Source organism: Mauremys mutica, chromosome 3 (genome assembly GCF_020497125.1).
Source record: "Mauremys mutica isolate MM-2020 ecotype Southern chromosome 3, ASM2049712v1, whole genome shotgun sequence".
Lineage (NCBI taxonomy): Eukaryota > Metazoa > Chordata > Testudines > Geoemydidae > Mauremys > Mauremys mutica.
The window spans coordinates 34,847,580-34,867,682 of record NC_059074.1 but is presented as its reverse complement, the minus strand read 5'-3'; the positions used below and the strand labels follow the sequence as shown (position 1 = coordinate 34,867,682).

Sequence of the window (20,103 nt, the reverse complement as noted above, 5' to 3'; positions counted from 1 at the left end):
TGGAACTTTTGCAGAGCCCATGCCATTCGCCTCAAGGTGTCACATCTCCTGGGGGTGTGGAACAAACTGGCGGACCACCTCAGCAGGTCATGAGTGGACACTCAGAGCGGATGTCATGTATTCGCTCTTCTGCAAGTGGGGGTTTCCCCAGGTAGACCTGTTTGCCGCCAGGGGCAACACCCAGTGCCCACAGTTCTGCTCGTTCCAGGGCCCAACCTGGGCTCAATAGCAGACGTGTTCGCGATCCTGTGGGGAGGGGAATTAAAATACTCCTTCCCCCCGCTTCCTCTGGTGCACAAGGTCCTGCTCAAGGTGCGCAGGCACGGGGCGGCGGTCATTCTTATCACCACGGCCTGGCCCCGCCAGCACTGGTTCACCATGCTCCTGGAGCTGTCGGTGGAAGCCTCGGTAACCCTGCCCCTACACCGGGACCTCATCATGCAGGACGGAGGGCGGCTCCTCCACCCCGACCAGCAATCACTGCATCTGACAGCGTGGAAGTTCTGTGGCTGAATGCTTTGGAAAGCCAGTGCTCTCTCCCTGTGCAGCAGGTTCTGCTAGGTAGTAGGAAGCCCTCTACCAGGGATACTTACTTGACCAAGTGGAAAATGTTCTCGTGCTGGCCTGGGCCCCAACAGCTCCAGCCATGCCAGTCTCCAGTGCCCACCATTCTAGAGTACCTACTGCACCTCAAGAAGCAGGGGCTGGCCCCATCCTCTATCGGGGTGCATCTGGTGGCCATCTCCGCCTTCCACCCGGGGTTATCAGGGGCTCGGTGTTCTCCCACCCAATGGTGGGGCAGTTCCTTAAAGGACTGGAGAGGGTGTTCGCTTACTCACGCCCCCCAGTTCCCCCATGGAATCTCAACTTAGTCCTAAGCTCATGGAGCCCCCGTTCAAGCCCCTTGCTACCTGCTCCCTCCTCTACCTTTCCTGGAAGGTGGCATTCCTGGTGGCCATTACCTTGTCCAGAAGGGTATCTGAGCTGAGGGCACTCACCTCAGAGCCGCCATATACAATATTTCATAAAGACAAGGTAGCTTGTCACACACCATCAAGTTCCTCCCAAAGATGGTCTCACAATTTCAGGACATTTGTCTGCCAGTGTTTTTCCCCCAAACCCCACGCGGACCCAAGTCACCACAGTCTGCACTCCTTGGATGTCCGTGTGTTGGTGTTCTACTTGGAGCACGCCAAGGCCTTTCGTAAATCCACACAGCTGTTTGTGGCCGTGGCAGAAGGGATGAGAGGCCTCCCGGTGTCAGCGCAGCGGATCTCCTCCTGGATTACAGACTGCATTCGGGCATGTTATGACCTCTCAGGGTCACGGCCCCGGCGGTCATGGCCCACTCGACCAGGGCGCAAGCAGCTTCAGTGGCTTTCCTGGCACAGGTCCCAGTCCTTGGTGCATACCTTTACAACCCACTACGCGGTCGACTAGCAGGCCCGAGAGGATGCAGCGGTTGGCGGAGCGGTCCTCCGATCAATTGCTCCGTGACTCCTACCCTCCTCCGAAGGTAAGCTTGTAATTCACCTAAGGTGAAATGGACGTGAACAAGCACTCGAAGAAAAAACAGTTACCTACCTTTTTGTAACTGTTGTTCTTTGAGATGTGTCATTCACGTCCATTCCACCACCCACCCTCCTACTCCTCTGTCAGAGTCGCCGGCAAAAAGGAACTGGAGGGGGTTGGGCCAGCGGGGTATATATGCACGGCGCAGTGACGCTTGCTCAGGCGGGGGTCCCCTGCTGGCCCGACGAGAGCCGCTAAGGGAAAAGTTTCTGACGCTCATGCATGCGGCGCACGCACACCTAATGTGGAATGGACGTGAACAACACATCTCGAAGAACAACAGTTACGAAAAGGTAAGTAATTTTTTCCCCCCCCCCGTCTACCATTTTGGTAGCTTTTGTAGTTGTATACTAGCACTGAGATTATGTTTGAGTTGAAAATTTTCAGTTTTGTTCTGTGCTGTGAATCTTTTATTTCCATATGATGTTGAGTTTAGTGAATGCTGTGGGTGCATTTTCTATCCTTAATGTCACTTCTTTCTTCAAGTTCTTCTTAATATCATAATTCCATGATTTCGAATTGGGGGAAAAAAATGTGTGAGAGAGACCTGGGACAAATACCGTGCCCATTCAGTTAAAAATAAGAATTGCTTCATTGTGCCCTTGTTTAGGGAGTGATTGGTCAAGTATGTAAAAGGGTATGAAATAATTTCATGCAAAACCAGTCTGTTGCCCATAGGATAGTTTTTATATTCACAGCTAGGTTTTGCACATCTTTATTCCCTAAATCAGCTGCTGGATATTTTAGTTTCGTTTCACTGTAACTTCCAAATGGTAGCCCAGAGAAGAACTGCCACACCAGGTATGTTTCCCTGACATGTTCCCTACTGTTGCTCACTTCTTCCATTCTTCCCGGTAGAATATCATTATTGCTTTCTATTTCTAGATAAATCATTAGGAAGTGCTGATAAACTGTGCCCTAGGAACAGTTTAAGTAAACTTAACATGGAGACATTAACTTAGTGTCTCCAATTCAATCAGGTACATTAATCAGTTCTTAGAATTAGTATTTGTTTATCCTCAATAGTCTGCTCAAGACGGTGCATTACACAAATACCTAAACAGTCCATCTCTCTCGATACTTACATGGCCCTCAGCGCAGTAGTGTTTGAGGACCTCAGAAACATGAATGCATTTATTCTTGCAATCTCCCTGTGAGATAGGGAAATATTATTATCCCCCTTGTAGTGATGGGGAATTGAGACAGCCTGACTTTCCCAAGGGGTAGACAGGAAGTCAGGCAGAGCTGGGAATTCAACTGAGAATTCATGAATGCCTTAAACACAAGGCCTCAGTCCCTGCCCTGAAGCGTTTACAGTTTAACAAATTACATTGACGACTGCAATTGATTTTTACCAAGGGCCAAATCCTAAACCTATTGAAATCAGTGGAAAGGCTTCCATTGACTTCATCAGTCTTTGGATTAGGCCCTAGATACAGTGGACTAGTGAATCCATCGTACAGCTCCTCCAGTGTCGGTGAAAATACACCAGCAAAATGTTCAACTCAGTATGTGTTTACGCTCTTGACAGACCAGTGCATGCAAAGTTTTTGTCCAAGTGCTATGACGGAAATACAGAATATTTATAATATTGTAGCACATTGGTTAAAAAATGTGAATGGTATTTTTGTGATGATTTTCTCTGTGTTAGTTCTAGAGTCACTTTCTAACATTATATATAGAGAGAGCAAGAATATTTTACTCTCAAAGCAGCCTTTCAGTGCGGTACTAGGACAATGAATGCAGAACTTAGATCAATGTGCTGATTTGCACAGACAGAAATATTATAGCGTTGAGGAATCTTTGCCCCCTGTATGACCTCAGAAGTGCTAGTGTCAGAATCTCATGAAGGATTATCTCCTCCCAACATTAACACAATACCACAACATTGCTATTTGGAAAGATAGAATGCGGGTATTGTTTCCCTTTGCATACCGGCTGACTTGCCAGTGAATTGAATGGAGCCGATTATGCCTTAGCAGCAGAGGAGTGGCAAAGACACTACAATTTCCCATCATATTATATTTAGCCAATTGTGATGGTTTTTACAGTATTCCATTATGGGCTTTATCAGTGTGATTGTTAATGCACATACAATGACTGTGAGCTCTCTAAATTTTGTGTACACAGTGAAATCCATTGGGAATATTTCAGCTGCTGTGTAGTGTGCTACAGTTGCAAAAATCTAGGAAATGTGAGGAAAATAAACTACCTGCTGTTACTATCCTTTTGAGTGTTAGTCACAAGAAAAGCTATTACCTTTGTCCTCCAGGAAGCCAAACTGTGTCTAAGCTATTATCATGTTTAAAGCTAAATTGCATTTATGTTGGCATCTGTATTCAAACTGCAGATTTTTTAAATCATTGTACTGTTGTTTTTTGTTAGTCACCTTCACCAGTGAAAGTTAGCGAACAGCAGACCTCTTATACAGTGCTAAGTCTTCACTGCAATGTACAATCCTAATTTTGGGGATGTGGTGGTTCAATTAATAGTCACCTAGAGTTGGAAAAATAAATCCATACATTTTCCGTTTAAAATTAGCACCTAAACACTGTTCTTATGAGCACTATAATCCTACCTTGTTTGGGATCAAAGTGCATCAAGGGCCTCAAATTTTTGCTCTAAGAATATTCGCATTCAAATCTTTTGTTTGTGGGGTTTTGGCCCAACAATCAAACCAGTCATTACTTTGGGCTTGGCTACACTTACGGTTTGCAGCGCTGGTAGTTTGCAGCGCTGGTCATCCAGCTGTGTAGGAGCAGCGCTGGTGTGTGGCCACACTCACAGCTACCAGCGCTGGTGTGTGGCCACATTTGCAGCATTTCCAGCGCTGTTGGGAGTGATGCATTATGGGCAGCTATCCCAGCATTCAAGTGGCCGCAACGTGCTTTTCAAAAGAGGGGGGTGGAGTGGGGTCTAGTGTGACAGGGAGCGGGGGGAGAGAGAGAGTGGATTTTTGGAGCCAACACTGTGTGTTAGCTTCCTGACTTGAAAAATCAGAACATTTTTCCGACCCCTTAGTCTTAACTCTTAATTGCAAACAGCCTGCAGGCAACAGGACTCCCCACTGTTTCCCTGCCTGCCTCTATTTGATTGTTTACAGCCAGGTACAGATGATCACAGCAAACAGGAGCTTTGTTTGTTTTTTAGATAGCAGCAGCGGCAACGGAGGAGCTCCACAGAGCTCGTTCACAACAGGGAGGAGGATCTCATTTGATTGTTCACAGATTGATCACAGCAAACAGGAGCTGATAAACAGCTCCGGTAGAAAAGCTCCGGAGGTTCACAACAAAACAAAGAGAGGCTGCATAACAAAACAAAGGGAGTAATTTAGTTAAAAGCATTCTGGGATATCTCCTTATTCCCTGGAGGCCAATAAAAGCGCTGGTGTGTGTCCACACTTGATGAGCAGCGCTGGATCATCAGCGCTGCAATCGCTACACCCCAACCCGGCCAGGTGTACAGCCAGCGCTGCAGCCAGGGAGTTGCAGCGCTGGATGTGCCTTGCAGGTGTGGACGGTTACTAATTGCAGCGCTGGAAAGCCTCTACCAGCGCTGCAACTTGCAAGTGTAGCCAAGCCCTTAGTCCTTTGTCAGGCTTTGGCTTGACTGGATAACAGAATGGGTTGGCTAGCACGTTCTAAACCTCAGGACTGAAATATTGATCCTGTTGAAGTAAAAGGCAAAACTCACATAGACTTCAGGATTCACGCATAATGTAGCCAAGGCCAGTTGTAATTTTAAAACCTACCAACTGGTAAAGCTAACATCACTGGGCAGGGGGCCTAGGCTTCAACTCAAACAGCTTAGCGCATGCTAAAATACAATTGCCTCCTCTATGCTCGAGGTTTAGAATGTGCTAGCTAGTGTGTTCTGGATAACACCTTTCATACTCGAGACAAACCCTTGGGCAAAGCTCCATTTGGTTTTCCCATTGTTTAAAATGTTTCTGTTCTTAGACTGTGCCGATCACCATGAAATCTGAGTGCCTTCTAGAGGAGCTTTTTGTGACATAGAACCACAAGTCACAGATGTTAGTTTTCTTCCTTCGTCTCCCCAGGGGGCAAATGTGTGGGGAACTTTTTAAAAATGAAATCCATCTTTTGTACACTGTGCTATCTTTTTATAGTATCACGGACGAGGTCAAAGAAGCATGTGTGGTATTTGCAACAGAAAATGGTGAGGTTTGAGGTGGTTTGCCTAGACCCTGCAAGAGTTTGTTCCACAACCTTGGACAACATCCCAGAAAGTTCTGCCTTCTGCACTGAGCTTCACCCTTGTGGACAGCTCCTTTGGGCCTGAGGAATGCAGATGTTGACCACAGCCCTCATCCTGCAGATCTCACTAATCTTTTAGGAATCTTAGAGACTCTCTTTCTTTGTTGATTTCTCAGTCGATAAGACAGAACCATATGAAACAGGCTTTCACTCTGCTCTACATGTGGATAGTCTCCACCAGCTGTTACTGGGTCCCTTTCACCAAGAGTACAGTCTGCCTCCCTTTTGGCTTTCCTGGTTCTACCCGCTGCCTGAGTAACTCAGGTCATTGCTTTATTTAGGCCCCTTTTTGTTGTTGTTACAGTTTAAAGATACTTACCTTGTAACCGTAGGGTCTCCCTTTCCTTCCTATACCTAGCTTTCTTGATCTTCTGATAGCTGTCAGTGGTCACTTTCCTCTTTCTTTCCTCTACCATCGTGAGTGGAACAGAGCATTCAGAACTGCTTAGGTCTTGAGTTGGGAGACAGGCAAGAGAGAAAGCAGCAAAGAGTCCTGTGGCACCTTATAGACTAACAGACGTTTTGGAGCATGAGCTTTCGTGGGTGAATACCCACTTCGTCGGATGAATGTATTCACCCATGAAAGCTCATGCTCCAAAATGTCTGTTAGTCTATAAGGTGCCACAGGACTCTTTGCTGCTTTTACAGATCCATACTAACACGGCTACCCCTCTGATACTAGGCAAGAGAGAGAGACTTAATTATCTTGTTCTCCCTCATTCCAAAGCTACAGCTGTTCTCTCTTACCCTCCCTCTCCCCCCCCCCCCGCCCCCCGGATGCAGACTGAACAAAGAACAATGTGGAAGTGACCAGGTAAGGTTGGCTTCCTTCCCAGTTAGGCACTGGTTTATCTCTGGTTGATGGGGGAAACCTGCCTTTGGGAGACATCTCCCTGCTGTTCTAAAGCAGGGCTTTTCGTCCCCTCCACTGAAAGGAGCTATCCTGATCATTTTAAAGTGTGGGGGTTTTAAAAAGATTTTTCCTTGTGAATATTCACAAGAATTAGTAACTTTTTAACAGGCGTGTTATTCTTCACCATTCCATTGTGATGCATCGAGCCCTTTCACTAAACAAATACAAACACTCTTTAGGCAAGATGAATAGAGCAGACTCGTAGCAGTGGAGTTGTGTTCGTACAGTGTCTAGCACAATCAGTTCCTGATCCATGACAGGGGCTCTGAGGTGCAAATAATAATAATGAAGTGGCCTAATCCTAGAAGAATGAACTTGCAGCTGGGAATCGTGGACTCCTGACTTGCTGTCAGGCCTTGGTCCAGTCAGTTCACCTCACTCTTTGCTATCATGTTGCAAAATGAGATTAATACTTATCTTCATCATTTGGATGTCATGAAAACTAGTGGGTTGTTATCTGTGGGTTGGAATATGTAACGTGAAGGCCAGTCATTTCCTGCAGCTATACATTTCGCCAACACCTACGGCATTCATCCTATTCTGTCACAAGAAATCTTCCTCAAACTGCATCATAAGGGAATATGTATTCTGTTTGCATAACAAGGGCTTTAGAATTCCTTCCTACATATGGGGTTGTTGAAAACAGACTAAAACATTTAGTTTAAAGTTTTAAAATGTAGTTTATATGAATCAACATAAATTGTTAGCTGTTATCTTGAACTATTATATGCATTTTCTTCAACAAAAGCCTCAAACCCTTTTATTTACTATCGCTTTGGAAAAGTTGCAGTTTTCTTCCCTTTTTTTATAATAGAAGTGCTGAAAAAGTAAATATAAGAGCAGCTGATGAATTGCTACAGTGGCCTTGGATTCTGGCTTGGAAATACTGTAGGTGGTGATCCACAGTACTGAGCAGTGTTAATGAGCTTGTGGCAGTCTCATGTCATAATTCTGACTGACAACAATTTTCAGAAGAGGGCTAGAGCATGATTCACGGGGGCCTGGGACCAAACCTAGATTTGAAGTGTGGGGATGCAGTGGTGTGAGAGCCTAGGCAGCATGAGGTGAGTGAACTGGGGCTGGTCAGTAAGTCAGGGATGGGGTGATTCTCCCCAAGGCCTTGGCTGTAGCAGGGAGGAGAAGGGGGGTTCAGGGAGGGGGAACAGGCTGACTCACCTTGGGACTCAGTGCAGCATGGGGGGTTGAGTATCAGTTGTGGGGGTGGGGGGGGTCCATGCCCTGTTCTCCCCAGGCTTTTGGATGCAGCAGGAGAGGGACTGGGGAGGGAGGGGGCCCATGCTTTTCTATTCTACCTCAAACACCCTGCTGAGAGCAAACATCTTTTCCTTCTTCCCTGGGTATAATTGCGGCCCTGCCTCCCCAAATGCCACCTATGGATGAGCTGCTTATAGCCTTGGGGGTGTGGGGGAGGTAAGTTGCAACTCTGCTCACCTCGCTGTGTGTTCTTTGGAGTACAAGGCACTGGGTTCGGGGGAGACTGAATGGGGTATCTGGGGTGCAAGGGGCTGTCAGTGGGGGTGTTAGTGGGACTTTCAGTGGAGTTGTTGGTGGGGTGGAGGGAGCAGTAGGGTTAGCAATGAGGATTGGGGGGAGTTGGGCTTGGGAGTGGGGAGGCTTCCTGAAACTAATTTGAAAATGTAGGTGAATATGTCTGGAACTCATATTTGGAAATGGGACAGTGAGAGAGTAACAGCAGAGGGCCCAGTTCACAGCTATTTGTTGCCAGAGCATGAGCATAGAGGATAGGCACCCTGGTTCATAGTACTTTCTCTCCGATCACACCACAGTGTGACCAGAAAGAAACACATCACACAGCTCCCAGCTGTTGTATGTTGTCTTTGTGCAGATGGACAAGGTGCCTGGATACCAAGGACCAAAATGTTGGTGGAACCTGGCCAGGTAGGTTGTAATGCACCACTGACTGTCTGTGTGGACGGACTATCCATGGTGACCCAATAATATCTTATGGGGAACGCTGTGGAGCACTCTGTTTAGAACTGATTTGGTGTATGTACTGGAGTATTATCTATTTTCCATTAGTATGGTCAGGCCCTTGGCCCCACGGTACTGTGCACAGTGCAGACACCCAAAGAAATATGGCCTCTGTGCTCATCTTCTGAGAAAACAAGTGATTTACGAGGGTAGGGGTGATGGGTGAAAATCAAATATGTAGAATTTTTTATACGTAGATTCTCTTGCAACTTCTGTCCTGATAATTATAAGTACATAAAATGCCAAATCTCCCCATCTGCTCCTCCAGCCATTATAAACTGGCTGATTTCTTACAAGCATTACAGTAAAGGTGAATCCTGAGGTGTTAGTCTTACATATAGATCAACGAGACCTTCCAAGCTCAGTGTTTCCGTTCCTCTTCTTACTTGAGATATTTGACAGGAAACAGGCTTTTGTTTTTGAGCTCATTTATTTCCTGCTTGTTGGTCCTAATCTGGCATGCTAATGATTTCCACAGCAATCAGTTATAATGTCTCAAAGGATTTTTAGCTTCACCTCACCTACATGTCTAATGCTTTAGAAGCCAACAGGGCTTCTCTTCAGAGAAATCTTTCTCTACTCAACCCCATCCTTGATGATGGAGCAAGAAGGATTGTACATGACTTTGACAGCCATGGTTTTAGGGCCACCTCCCTCTGCCCAAACTAGTGCAGAAATCCCTTAATGCAGTAGAATGGCAGTTGTTCTGCCCAGGGTAATAGGTTGCAGCAAGGCACAGCACAGAGGAACACTGTTATTCTCTGGATAGCGCGCACAGATGTTCCCTGGGGGTGTTTGCTGCATCAGTGGGAAAAGGAGCAGTCACATGACCACCAAATTCACAGTCCATTTTGGTCAATTTCACAGTCATAGGATTTTAAAAATTGTACATTTCATGATTTCAGCTATTTAACTCTGAAATGTCACAGTGTTGTAAGTGTAGGGGTCCTGACCCAAAAGGGAGTTGAGGGGTGGGCCGCAAAGTTATTGTAGAGGGGGTTGCGGTACTGCTACCCTTACTTCTGTGCTGCTGCTGGCGGCGGCGCTGTCTTCAGAGTTGGGCCGCTGGAGATTGGTGGCTACTGGCCAAAAGTCTAGCTGTGAAGGCAGAGCCACCGCCAGCAGCAATGCAGAAGTCAGGGAGTAAGGTGTGGTATTGTATTGCAACCTTTACTTCTGTGATACTGCCTGTAGAGCTGGGCCCTCAATCAGCAGCCACCACTCTCCAGCCGCCCAGCTCTGAAGGCAGCACAGAAGGGTGGCAATACCGCCACCCCCCTGCAACTCCCTTGTGGGTCTGGACCCCCAGTTTGACAAACGCTTGTCTCCTCTGTGAAATCTGTATAGAGTAGGGTAAAAGCTCACAAAAGACAAGATTTCACGGGGGGGAGACCAGATTTCGTGGTCCATGATGCGTTTTTCATGGCTGTGAATTTGGTAGTGCACCACACATGCTTAGTGGGGTGTTTGACTATGTGGATCTGCTGGCTAAAAACCCCTGGGTAATGGAAGAGCTCGGGCAGGACTTACTAGTACAGTCCATGGACTATATTGGTAGGTCTGCCTCCGCACTGGGTTTTTTAATTAGTGAATTTGCACAACTGGAGCCCTGGTGGCCACTTCACTTCCCTTGGCTCTAGTAGTTGAGGGGTAGAGTTAAGTTATGTCCAAGGTTTCATACAAATCCTGCTGACTAAAGCTGCTTAGTGGATCCAGTGGATCCATGTGCTCCCTGGTTGGTGCCACCTACTTTTTGTACCATATTGGGTCTTTGACGCTGGAATTGTGGGCACCTTCCTCCACTGGAGCCCCTATTCTAAGCAGACCACTCAGTACTGAGGGATCTGTAGTGCTGGTTTATGCCAACCAGCATAATTTGTCCACTCATTTGAGTATCGTGGCTCCGTTGTCACCCAGGAGAGAGGTTGCTTTGCTGACATGAAGCATGGAATCAGGAAGACTATGGGTGTTATGCATGCTCTTTGATGGTGTCTTCTCAGGGCCACATATCAACTCAGACTAAGATGTGTACCTATCAAACAGCAGTGGCTTCTGTCCTTTTGTATTGCTCTGAAACAGGGACCTCCACAGAGACACAATGCTGCATGCTTTCATTGTGAAACAGCAATGATATATTGAAGGCAAATGGTGGTGTCATCATGTTACAAATGAGGATGTCAGGCGCTGGAACAACTAGCCTCCAATGTCTTCCCACGTGACTCAACATCAGCTCAGGTGGCTTTGCCATCTGCGCCATATGCTGGAGTCCATACTATCCCACCAGCTTTGTGTTGGATCCAACAAAAGATGGCTGGAGAAGACCTTGCAGACAGCCACATGCACACTAGAAGGGTGTCATGGCTTCCGGCCTTGCCCCCTTTAGCCTTAATATAGAGCTTTGTTTCAAAGAACAGGTCTATAAAAATGATCATTTTCAAAAAAGAATAACTGGGATAAAGATCTGTCTAGCACACATCTGTCACCATGGTATCTAGGTGATCTATGGGAATGGATGCAGTAATATATTACTTGACTTTTTAGTAGACATATGGTCAATCACTGCTGTTTTAAGGAGGAATCCTTCCCACAGTCACTTCAGTTGCCTTTTACAAATCTCTCCATGATTAAATGTGCATAGATGTTGTGTAGTAAATTGCTTGTCAGCCAAGTAGGATTAGTGTGGTGCTAAGAAGAAATCTAACTAGATTTGTAGATGCCACAGAGCATCTTGCACACTGGAGAAGCAGTGATGGGGGAAAGTTGTATACTGGAGCTTCTCAAGGTTAAGTACCTTCTCTTTCAGTGATTACAGAGCAGCGGTCATGCTGGTAGCTTTGCTGCCAGCCTTTTACATAGTAGAGCCACACAAGCTATTAGATGGGAAAGAAGCTTAAAAACAGCAAACAAAGCTACCTTTTTGTATTTTCCTTGTATTTTGCTTTAGGAATAAATTGCATACCATGTCCCAGGTCTGCTGTGTAGTCAAAAGCCAGACACTGGGAGGTGGGTAAAACTGTCTACCAGTTTAACCACTTCATCTGCTAAACTGGCTGCGAAATTGAAATTGTCAATCTGATATGATTAATGTTACATAGGATATCTCGCTATGTGCAGCAGCAAGGGAATAAATACAGCATTGCTGAGTCTTCCTTAGAAAGGAATTTCTTCTCCCCAAATGATTTTTCACTTATTTTACATGTGAGGATGTGCAACAAAAGTACACAGAATGATCGTTTTGTAAAGCAGAAGATCATCTTTCATAGCAAAACCACACAACTTTGTAAAATGTAACTTGCAAAGAAGAGAGAGATAACATTGTGTATCTGTTACTTCCATTTCTCATCTCTGTCTGTCTAAACCCGTCACTGTAGTATTTGAGCAGCTGTCTACTATCCTTTTGCCAGAAGAGTTACACATGGCTCAGAATGTAGATCGGGAGCTGTAACAAACCAAATGTAAACTGCTCTGAGACATAGGACATCACAGATTTCATTCTTTTACAGAGTTTAAGGCCAAGAGGGACTGTTATGGTTATCTAGTTTGACCTCCTTCCTAACATAGAACTTAAAATGTCAACTAGTAATTCCTGCATCTAGCCCAGCAGACAGCAGGCAGTGATGAGAGCAGTGCCCCCAGCGGGGGTGAAAAGAGAGGAGGCAGCTCCCCCTGCAACCATGTGTGTGACTGAACTGAGGGAGCTTCTTCAAGAAACAATGCTCCTGACAGCAGACAGGCTCCTCTTAAAGCAAGCAGTGAAAGGACAGCAGCATTCCTACAAAATCCATTATATTCAAAATCCTGGACCACTGCATGAAACAAGAATTCTTCCAGACAGCAGCCTGGAGGAAGGGTCAAGGGTGTAAGGAGATTTGTTGGACCAGGGAAGGTGTGTGAGGATGATGATGGTCACCTCGATTTTTGAGGATTTGTCAGCCATCATAGTTTGGTACTAATGGGTCTTTGCATAACACCACAGCCCAGTTTGGGAAGAACAGCCTTCACTGAACTGGCCACAGAGCCATTTGCCTAGTTGTATTGATTGCTTAGTTGTTTCCGTGCCTGGCACTGTGCTTTCAGCTGCTCCAGATGATTCTTCTCAAAGTCATGGACACACCTAGCCTTACGATGTGGTGCCATGCAGTAACATCAATCGCCAGTTGCTCAAAGAAATGTGTGTTTGCACAGATTTTGTTTGAGTGCCTTTGAAACATTTCATGTGCCCTCCTCGCTTACGATTGCTGGGGTTTAATTCAGAATGTAAGACTTGTGTTTGAACCATAGCATCGTAGGGCTAAAAGGGACTGTAAAGGTCGACAGGTCTCAGGCATTCAAATTACATGGCCAGTCCATCTCAACTGGCACAGATCATATTAGCCTCGATGCTGACCAAATCAGCTTTCACCAGGATTTCAGTATTGGAAACCTGGTCCTGCCATTTGATGCCCAGCAATCACTGTAGGTATCACAGACGGAAACTATCTAGCGCTTTAATGTGTTGTTAATAGGTCCATGTTTCACACCCATAGAGCAATGTCATGAGGACAACAGCATTATAGACTTTGGTGTTTTGTCTACACAGATTCCATGTTGCTTCCAGGTTCAGTGAGAGGCGACCATATATGCACTGGCTTGCATCCACTTTGCGGTCAATTGTCACTTAATTGTTCAACATGCTGCTAAGATAAGTAAACTATTTGACAGCTTGGAGCATGATACATTCCAGGCTTATTGAGGGATCTTGGTAAGGTTGTTTAAGAACTGGCTGATACAGGTTTCAGAGTAGTAGCCGTGTTAGTCTGTATCTGCAAAAAGAACAGGAGTACTTGTGGCACCTTAGAGACTAACAAATTTATTTCAGCATAAGCTTTCGTGGGCTACAGCTCACTTCTTCGGATGCATAGAATGGAACACACAGACAGGAGATATTTATACATACAGAGAACATGAAAAGGTGGAAGTATGCATACCAGCAGAAAGAGTCTAATCAATCAGCAGGAGAAAAAAAACTTTTGAAGTGATAATTGAGATTACCCATAGAAGGTGTGAGGCTGATACAGAACTTTGGTTTTCGTTTGCAAGATGGTGAGGCCAAAGTTAGGTTGGTAAGCACAGCTGTTTGTGAGATCTTTTAGTGCTGCTTCAGAGTGCACCATCAGGGCACAATTATCCAGCATGTTCCTGGATCAGCATTTCTGTCACCTTGGTGTTTGTATATAGATGAGCAAGATCAAAGAGCTTACAAGTGCAGAGGTGTGTAAAGATGCCATTTGAAGCACCACAAAGGGCTTCTTTCAGCATCACAGCAAAGAATAGACCAAAAAGGCTAGGAGCAAGGACACATCCCTGCTTTGCCCCTTTTATGATTGGAAATGGATCTGTTATAATTGCCAAATTATGTTAATACATTTGTCTGGACATCCAGATTTAGCCAGCAATTTCCAATTTCCATCCAGTAGGGCAGTGCAGGTGGGCTGCATACAATGCCTTGGTTAGATTGAGAACCACAATGTACAAAGGTTGGTGATGTTTCCTACATTTTTCCTGTAATTATTGAATTATGAAAATCATGTCAGGAGTGCTCCACGGAGTACAACAGCAACGTTGTAACTCAGAACTTTTTTGATGATTTGGGTCAGGAGTTGGTTCAAGAGGATCGGTACAAGAATCTTGCAGACCACAGAAAGCAAAGAGATACTGAGATAGTTATCACAGGTGCTCTTCAAGTTTTTTATAAATGGTGACAATGTTGGAATTTTTCAGTTGTTGCGTTATCATTTCCTGAAGCCAGATATGTGAGAAAAATTCAAAGAACTTGTGAATGAGATTTCCTCCATGGTGGAAAACCTAGGTTGGAAAGGGATTGGGACCAGTGGATTTATTATTTTTTCATTTACTTGAACAGCATTCAGTGCCTCGGCTCGTATGGGTGGATTGGCAAATTGTGTTGGGAGGAGGAAAGTGAGGACAGAAGGGAATGGAAAAGGCAGGGAAAATGGTAGTGTGCACATGTGCAGGGGAATGTGGAGGTCAGGAGCTGGGAGAAACTGGCCAGTGTACACTGGCTGCTTTACTCTCCCTTGCTGAGAAACAAACGTATCTTGAGTTATGAAAGCGGCGAAGAGTCCTGTGACACCTTATAGACTAACAGACATATTAGAGCATGAGCTTTCGTGGGTGAATACCCACTTCGTCGGATGCATGTAGTTATGAAGAACTTCTCTGAGCAGGACTTCCATCACCTCAGATACTGATCTACTGAGACTAAAGAATTAATGTTTGTATAATTAGTTCACAGTTGCCAAGTTTAATGCAGCTGCAATGACATGTTTAAATTTTTTGTTTATTTACAAGTTTTAAGTATTGTTAGTAAGGACACATGACAAATGTAATGGAAATTGTTTTTTTTAGATACAGATGATTCTTCTTAGTCCAGTTACAAGGAAAATAAAAATGCTGCTTAACATATTGGTATTCACAAGAGCCTGCATATAGGAGGTGGATGCCTTTGTCACTTTCTCTCACCCATTCCATCCAGTAGGCAGCTAATCTCAATTCCTCTTCCCTCCTAGGAGATTTGTTACATAGCACTGATCATTTTACAGGTCATTTTCAGTGATTGCACTCAAATAGCAATTAATGGATAGTTGTTTTTTTTTAATCACTTTATTCCTAGAAGAACAAAGGGGCAATCTTACAAAAGGTATAACAGGAGGAAAATCCTACAGTAATTTTACTGGTATGGTTTAAAAGGGATCGCATCCAAGGTTAGTTACTGAGCCCTGGATTGTGAACTGGGCACATAATCTGTTTTGTATTTCATTCCCTGTGTGGACATAGTGATGTGCTGATGCAATGGGGAATTTCTAACCGTGCTACCAGTTTTGGTTTTCTAATGCTGGTGGCACCTCATGCATTCACTTCCAGGCAGTGGGCGGGAGGAGAGATCCACCCAAAAGGAGGGAGTTCACACTGATGCTTCTTCAGCCCCAGCAGCCTCTGTTTTATGGGAAAGAGAATTTTGAACAGACAGAGCCTCGCCTGAAATAAAACCCCTATGGGACAGGACTTGGAACAGATTCTGCCTGACACTTACTGGCTTCAAGGCAGCAGCTGGGTTCCTAAGCAGATGTAGCAGGGGAAGCCCATTTTGGCTTGCCTGGTATTAAGAGTATGGGAAGCTCAATGATAAGTTAGTGGATAGAGAAGGCTCTGAGTATTGTACAAGGCAGGGATGAGCTACTCCGTTCCCTAGAGGATATTAGAAAAGGGAAACGTATGTTTGACTGGCTTTGGCAAAGGACCTAAACAGGGTGGTGAAGAGAATTGCCAAATTAATCATTAATGATGGTAAAGCGCACTGAGCTCAAAAAGTGTTCTTTTAAGTGCTAAGTGTTGTCATTAAATATATATGCTGTTTCATCTGAATCCACGCTCACCATTTACAGATGGGGGGGATGGGAAGAGCCGACAATGGCACCGTGGTAGGACTGATACCTCTGCCACTGGTGGTGCTGAGATCCACAGCCCAGGGCCCTGGTCTCACAGATTTCAGCTGTCTGTGGTACACCTCTACCCTGATAGAACGCGACCGGATATAACACGAATTCGGATATAACGCGGTAAAGCAGCGGGAAGTCCCGGTCCCTTTAAAGCGCCACCCGAGCCCCGCTGCTTTACTGTGTTATATTCAAATTTGTGTGGAGCCCCAGGCCCTTTAAATCCTCACCCAAGCCCCGCTGCCAGCGCTCCGGCGGTGATTTAAAGGGACCGGGATTCCCCACAGCAGCTGGAGCACCAGGCCCTTTAAATCCCCGCCGGGGCTCTGGCAGCAGGGCTCAGGCGGTGATTTAAAGGGCCAGAGGCTCCAGCCACTGCGGGGAGCCCCGGGCCCTTAAATCCCCGCCCGAGCCCTGCTGCCAGAGCTCTGGTGGTGATTTAAAGGGACACCGGGACTCCCCACAGCAGCTGGAGCCTCGGACCCTTTAAATCCCCGCCGGGGAAGCCGGGACGGCATACCGAACCAAACCCGATATAACGCGGCCTCACCTATAAGGAGATTTTTTTTGACTCCCGAAGACCGTATTATATTGGGGTAGAGGTGTAGTTGCCAGCCATACTCCCAGCAGCCCCAATCCCGGCAGAGCAGGAGACTGTAGATCAGAAACATTCCAGGAGCCAAGCATCTCCTGCAGTGAATCCCTGTCTCTGTTGCTTTTGTTCTGACAAAGGCAAGGAGATGGGCCTTAATATACTGTCCGCAAAGATGCGGAGTTACCGTTGCTGTGGAAACAGTAACTTTTAAAAGTATCAGCTATTCAGTTTCTTTCTATTTTTCTCCAAGAAGCTGAGATACTGTTTCTTCTGGGAAAAAAAAACGCAACACCCCTCATAATGGGGAATCTGACAAAAGAATTTGTTGGGATATAAAGGGCTATATTGCCACCAATGGAGTAACACTCTGCAGTAGTTGAAATGATGATGTTGGGAGAAAGCGAGGATTTTGCCACAGTCAAGATGCAAGAGGAGGAAGTCAAAATATCAGTGTGGGATTAAGAACAAATCCTCACAAAGGAGCCATGGAGGCAGGCTTAAAGAATGCACAGTGTGCATAGGGAAGACTGAAAGAGCAGAATATAAATGTGGATCTCTGCAGTTACTGGGTGCATTATATGTGATGGTATGATTAAGACTGGAGAAATTGTTCACCACTCATTATTTCAGTTGAAAGCCAATTGAGAGAACTTTAAAGTTTTATTTATTTATTTACTTGTGATTCTCCCCTGTAGAGCAGAGAGGGAAGTTTGAGTTGCTATTGTGTTTCTAAGCATAACATGAGTCTACATGACTCATGTTATTTCTGGCACTAGGTTGGTTGGGTTAGTTTGATCCAGCTTCTCAAATACTTACCATTGCACTGAAAATACTCAGTGATTTTGAGGTGAAGTAAATAAGTAAAAGTGAGATGTTGATGCTTAGGATGCTTCTGTCAGTTGGGAGATGGCAGGACTAAAGTGCTATTTATAATTTTGGGTATTTTGTTTCCATTGCCTAGAACTGGAGTAGGATGGTTTAGTAGTTTGTGCTTTACCTAGGCTCTCTGGAATCGGTGGTTTATATTCCAGCAGGGTTGACTCGTCCTTTCCCTGTTCCAAGGCAGATTGTGGGAGGGGAAGATTTATTCCAAAGATGAGTTTTGTGGAGGGAAGAGGAGGTCCAACTTCTCTAGCAGCAGCTTGGCGCATATTGATGTGGTGGTAGCCCTCCCTTCCACATGGGAGAGGGTGAGGTTGGGGAGGAATCTGGGTCAAGCCTTTAACTCAAAAGTTAGACACAGCCAGGTTTCAAAAATTTCTACCACTGGCCTATGGTACTGACATCATAAATCAAGAAGGTGGCAGCTGGTAAGAGGGGAGCTGAGGAGAGAGCCAGGGCAAGATGGCAGCTGAGGAGAAATAAGACTGGCTAAGGGTCATAAAGAAATGCTAGTACATCACATGGTATTGGCTTAATCTGATCCCTGTGTGGCTCGTTTAATAAGCGAAGAGGTTTGCCCTTAGCCCAAACCACCCTTTTCCTCCCTCCAGTTGTGTGTTTTGCCATATACCACCCTTTTAGAGACCATAATTTCAATTCTGCTCTCTCTAAAGCTCAGTGGGATCCTTTAGGATGAAGAATACTACATATATGCAGCATTATTATTTATGAATTTATAATTGTTTTATTATGCAGGGCATTCATATGGAAGTAGCTATTCTTTTTCGAGTCCTCATTTGTTCATTCTTCCTTCACATTGAGAATGAAATATATCCTCACCAAGAAGTTCAGTTAGTTATTTTCTGTGTAATGGGAAACAAGCCAAATAACCTTTCCCATTCTGTTGTACTTGACAGATGACTGTTAATGGGTAGCTACTGCTTACTAAGATGTTATGGTTTCCGGTGATATAAATCTGAGGGATTTATGAAGACTGGTTAATCTAATTTTCTTTTATTTTCCTAACATTCCATTTTACTTGCTTCTTATTTACTGTGTATTTTGTAACTGAGGCAGAGCCGTCTAATGAATAGAGCATGGAAATGTATTTCAGGAGATGTAGTTCCTGACACTTATTTAGTTTAGTGTATAACTTTGGAAAGTTTCTAAATGCGTTTGTCTATTTCCCCAGTTGTAAAAGGGAGATAGGAGATATTTACCCACCTCTGCAAAGTGATTTTAAATCTTCAGATGAGCAAGTCAAAGCATGAATAATTGCTATTTGGAAGAATAGTTACACCCTCCTCTTTTACAGTGCCTGAAACAGTATGTGGAACTTTTGATCAAAGAAGGTCTAGAAACAGCAATTAGTTGCCCTGATGCTTCCTGCCCAAAACGAGGTCATCTACAAGAAAATGAGGTATGTTTTTACAGCACATTGGTTCTTTCAGTATATTCAGACATGTCTTGCTCAGGGCATATTACAGCTGTTGTTTATGATTTAATATGATTTAATCATTTATAAAGGTTGAATGCTGGGTCTCCATTCATTTGGAATGCCTTGGATTATTGCTGTTCTAATTCGTAATTTCTCTTTTTTTTTATTTTAACAGATTGAGTGTATGGTTGCATCAGAAATCATGCAAAGGTACAAGAAGCTACAGTTTGAAAGAGGTATACAGCGTGAAACATCAGCCTTTACTCCAGACCAATGGCTGGCTTCCAAATCTGTGGGAATAGTGTTACCCCCAGATTGATCCATGTCACAGAGATCAGACTGTGGTCCTGTGTGTGTTTATACAGTAGTGTTGGAGCCTTATATGATTTGTGAGCGGAAGAAAGCTCAAATTGTTTCTTCCTTTATCTGCTAGTGCATGCATGTTGCCACGTACCATGTGATGGAAACTGAGTTGCAGACAGAAAACTGCTGCATATTGTATTAATATGCAGCAAAGAGTCCTGTGGCACCTTATAGACTAACAGACTTTTGGAGCATGAGCTTTCGTGGGTGAATACCCACTTCGTCGGATGCATGGCTCATTCGAAGAGCCATGCATCCGACGAAGTGGGTATTCACCCACGAAAGCTCATGCTCCAAAACGTCTGTTAGTCTATAAGGTGCCACAGGACACTCTGCTGCTTTTACAGATCCAGACTAGCATGGCTACCCCTCTGATATTGTATTAATATGTTACTGAAAGGGGAATTCTCTGGGCATCATGCACTTGTATGCTTTATATAGCACTAATGGTAGGATGGCAGTACCTAGGACTGTATAGAAATGTAGGGCTCCTCTATGGAGCCAATCTAAATTCGGGTGCTGGAATCCTGCAAGAAAATTAGTGTTTGCAGTAT

At 44.9% G+C, this 20,103-nt stretch overlaps 1 protein-coding gene across 3 annotated transcripts in view; it reads left to right on the top strand.

The window, feature by feature from the left end:
- Nucleotides 1-20,103, top strand: part of RNF144A (ring finger protein 144A) — a 105,558-nt gene that overhangs the window by 67,463 nt on the left and 17,992 nt on the right. For all 3 annotated transcript variants that reach the window (XM_045012057.1, XM_045012056.1, XM_045012055.1), the window contains exons 3-4: nt 19,064-19,168; nt 19,362-19,422. In XM_045012057.1, the coding sequence (XP_044867992.1) occupies nt 19,064-19,168; nt 19,362-19,422 (166 nt within the window). The remainder of the gene's footprint in view (nt 1-19,063; nt 19,169-19,361; nt 19,423-20,103) is intronic.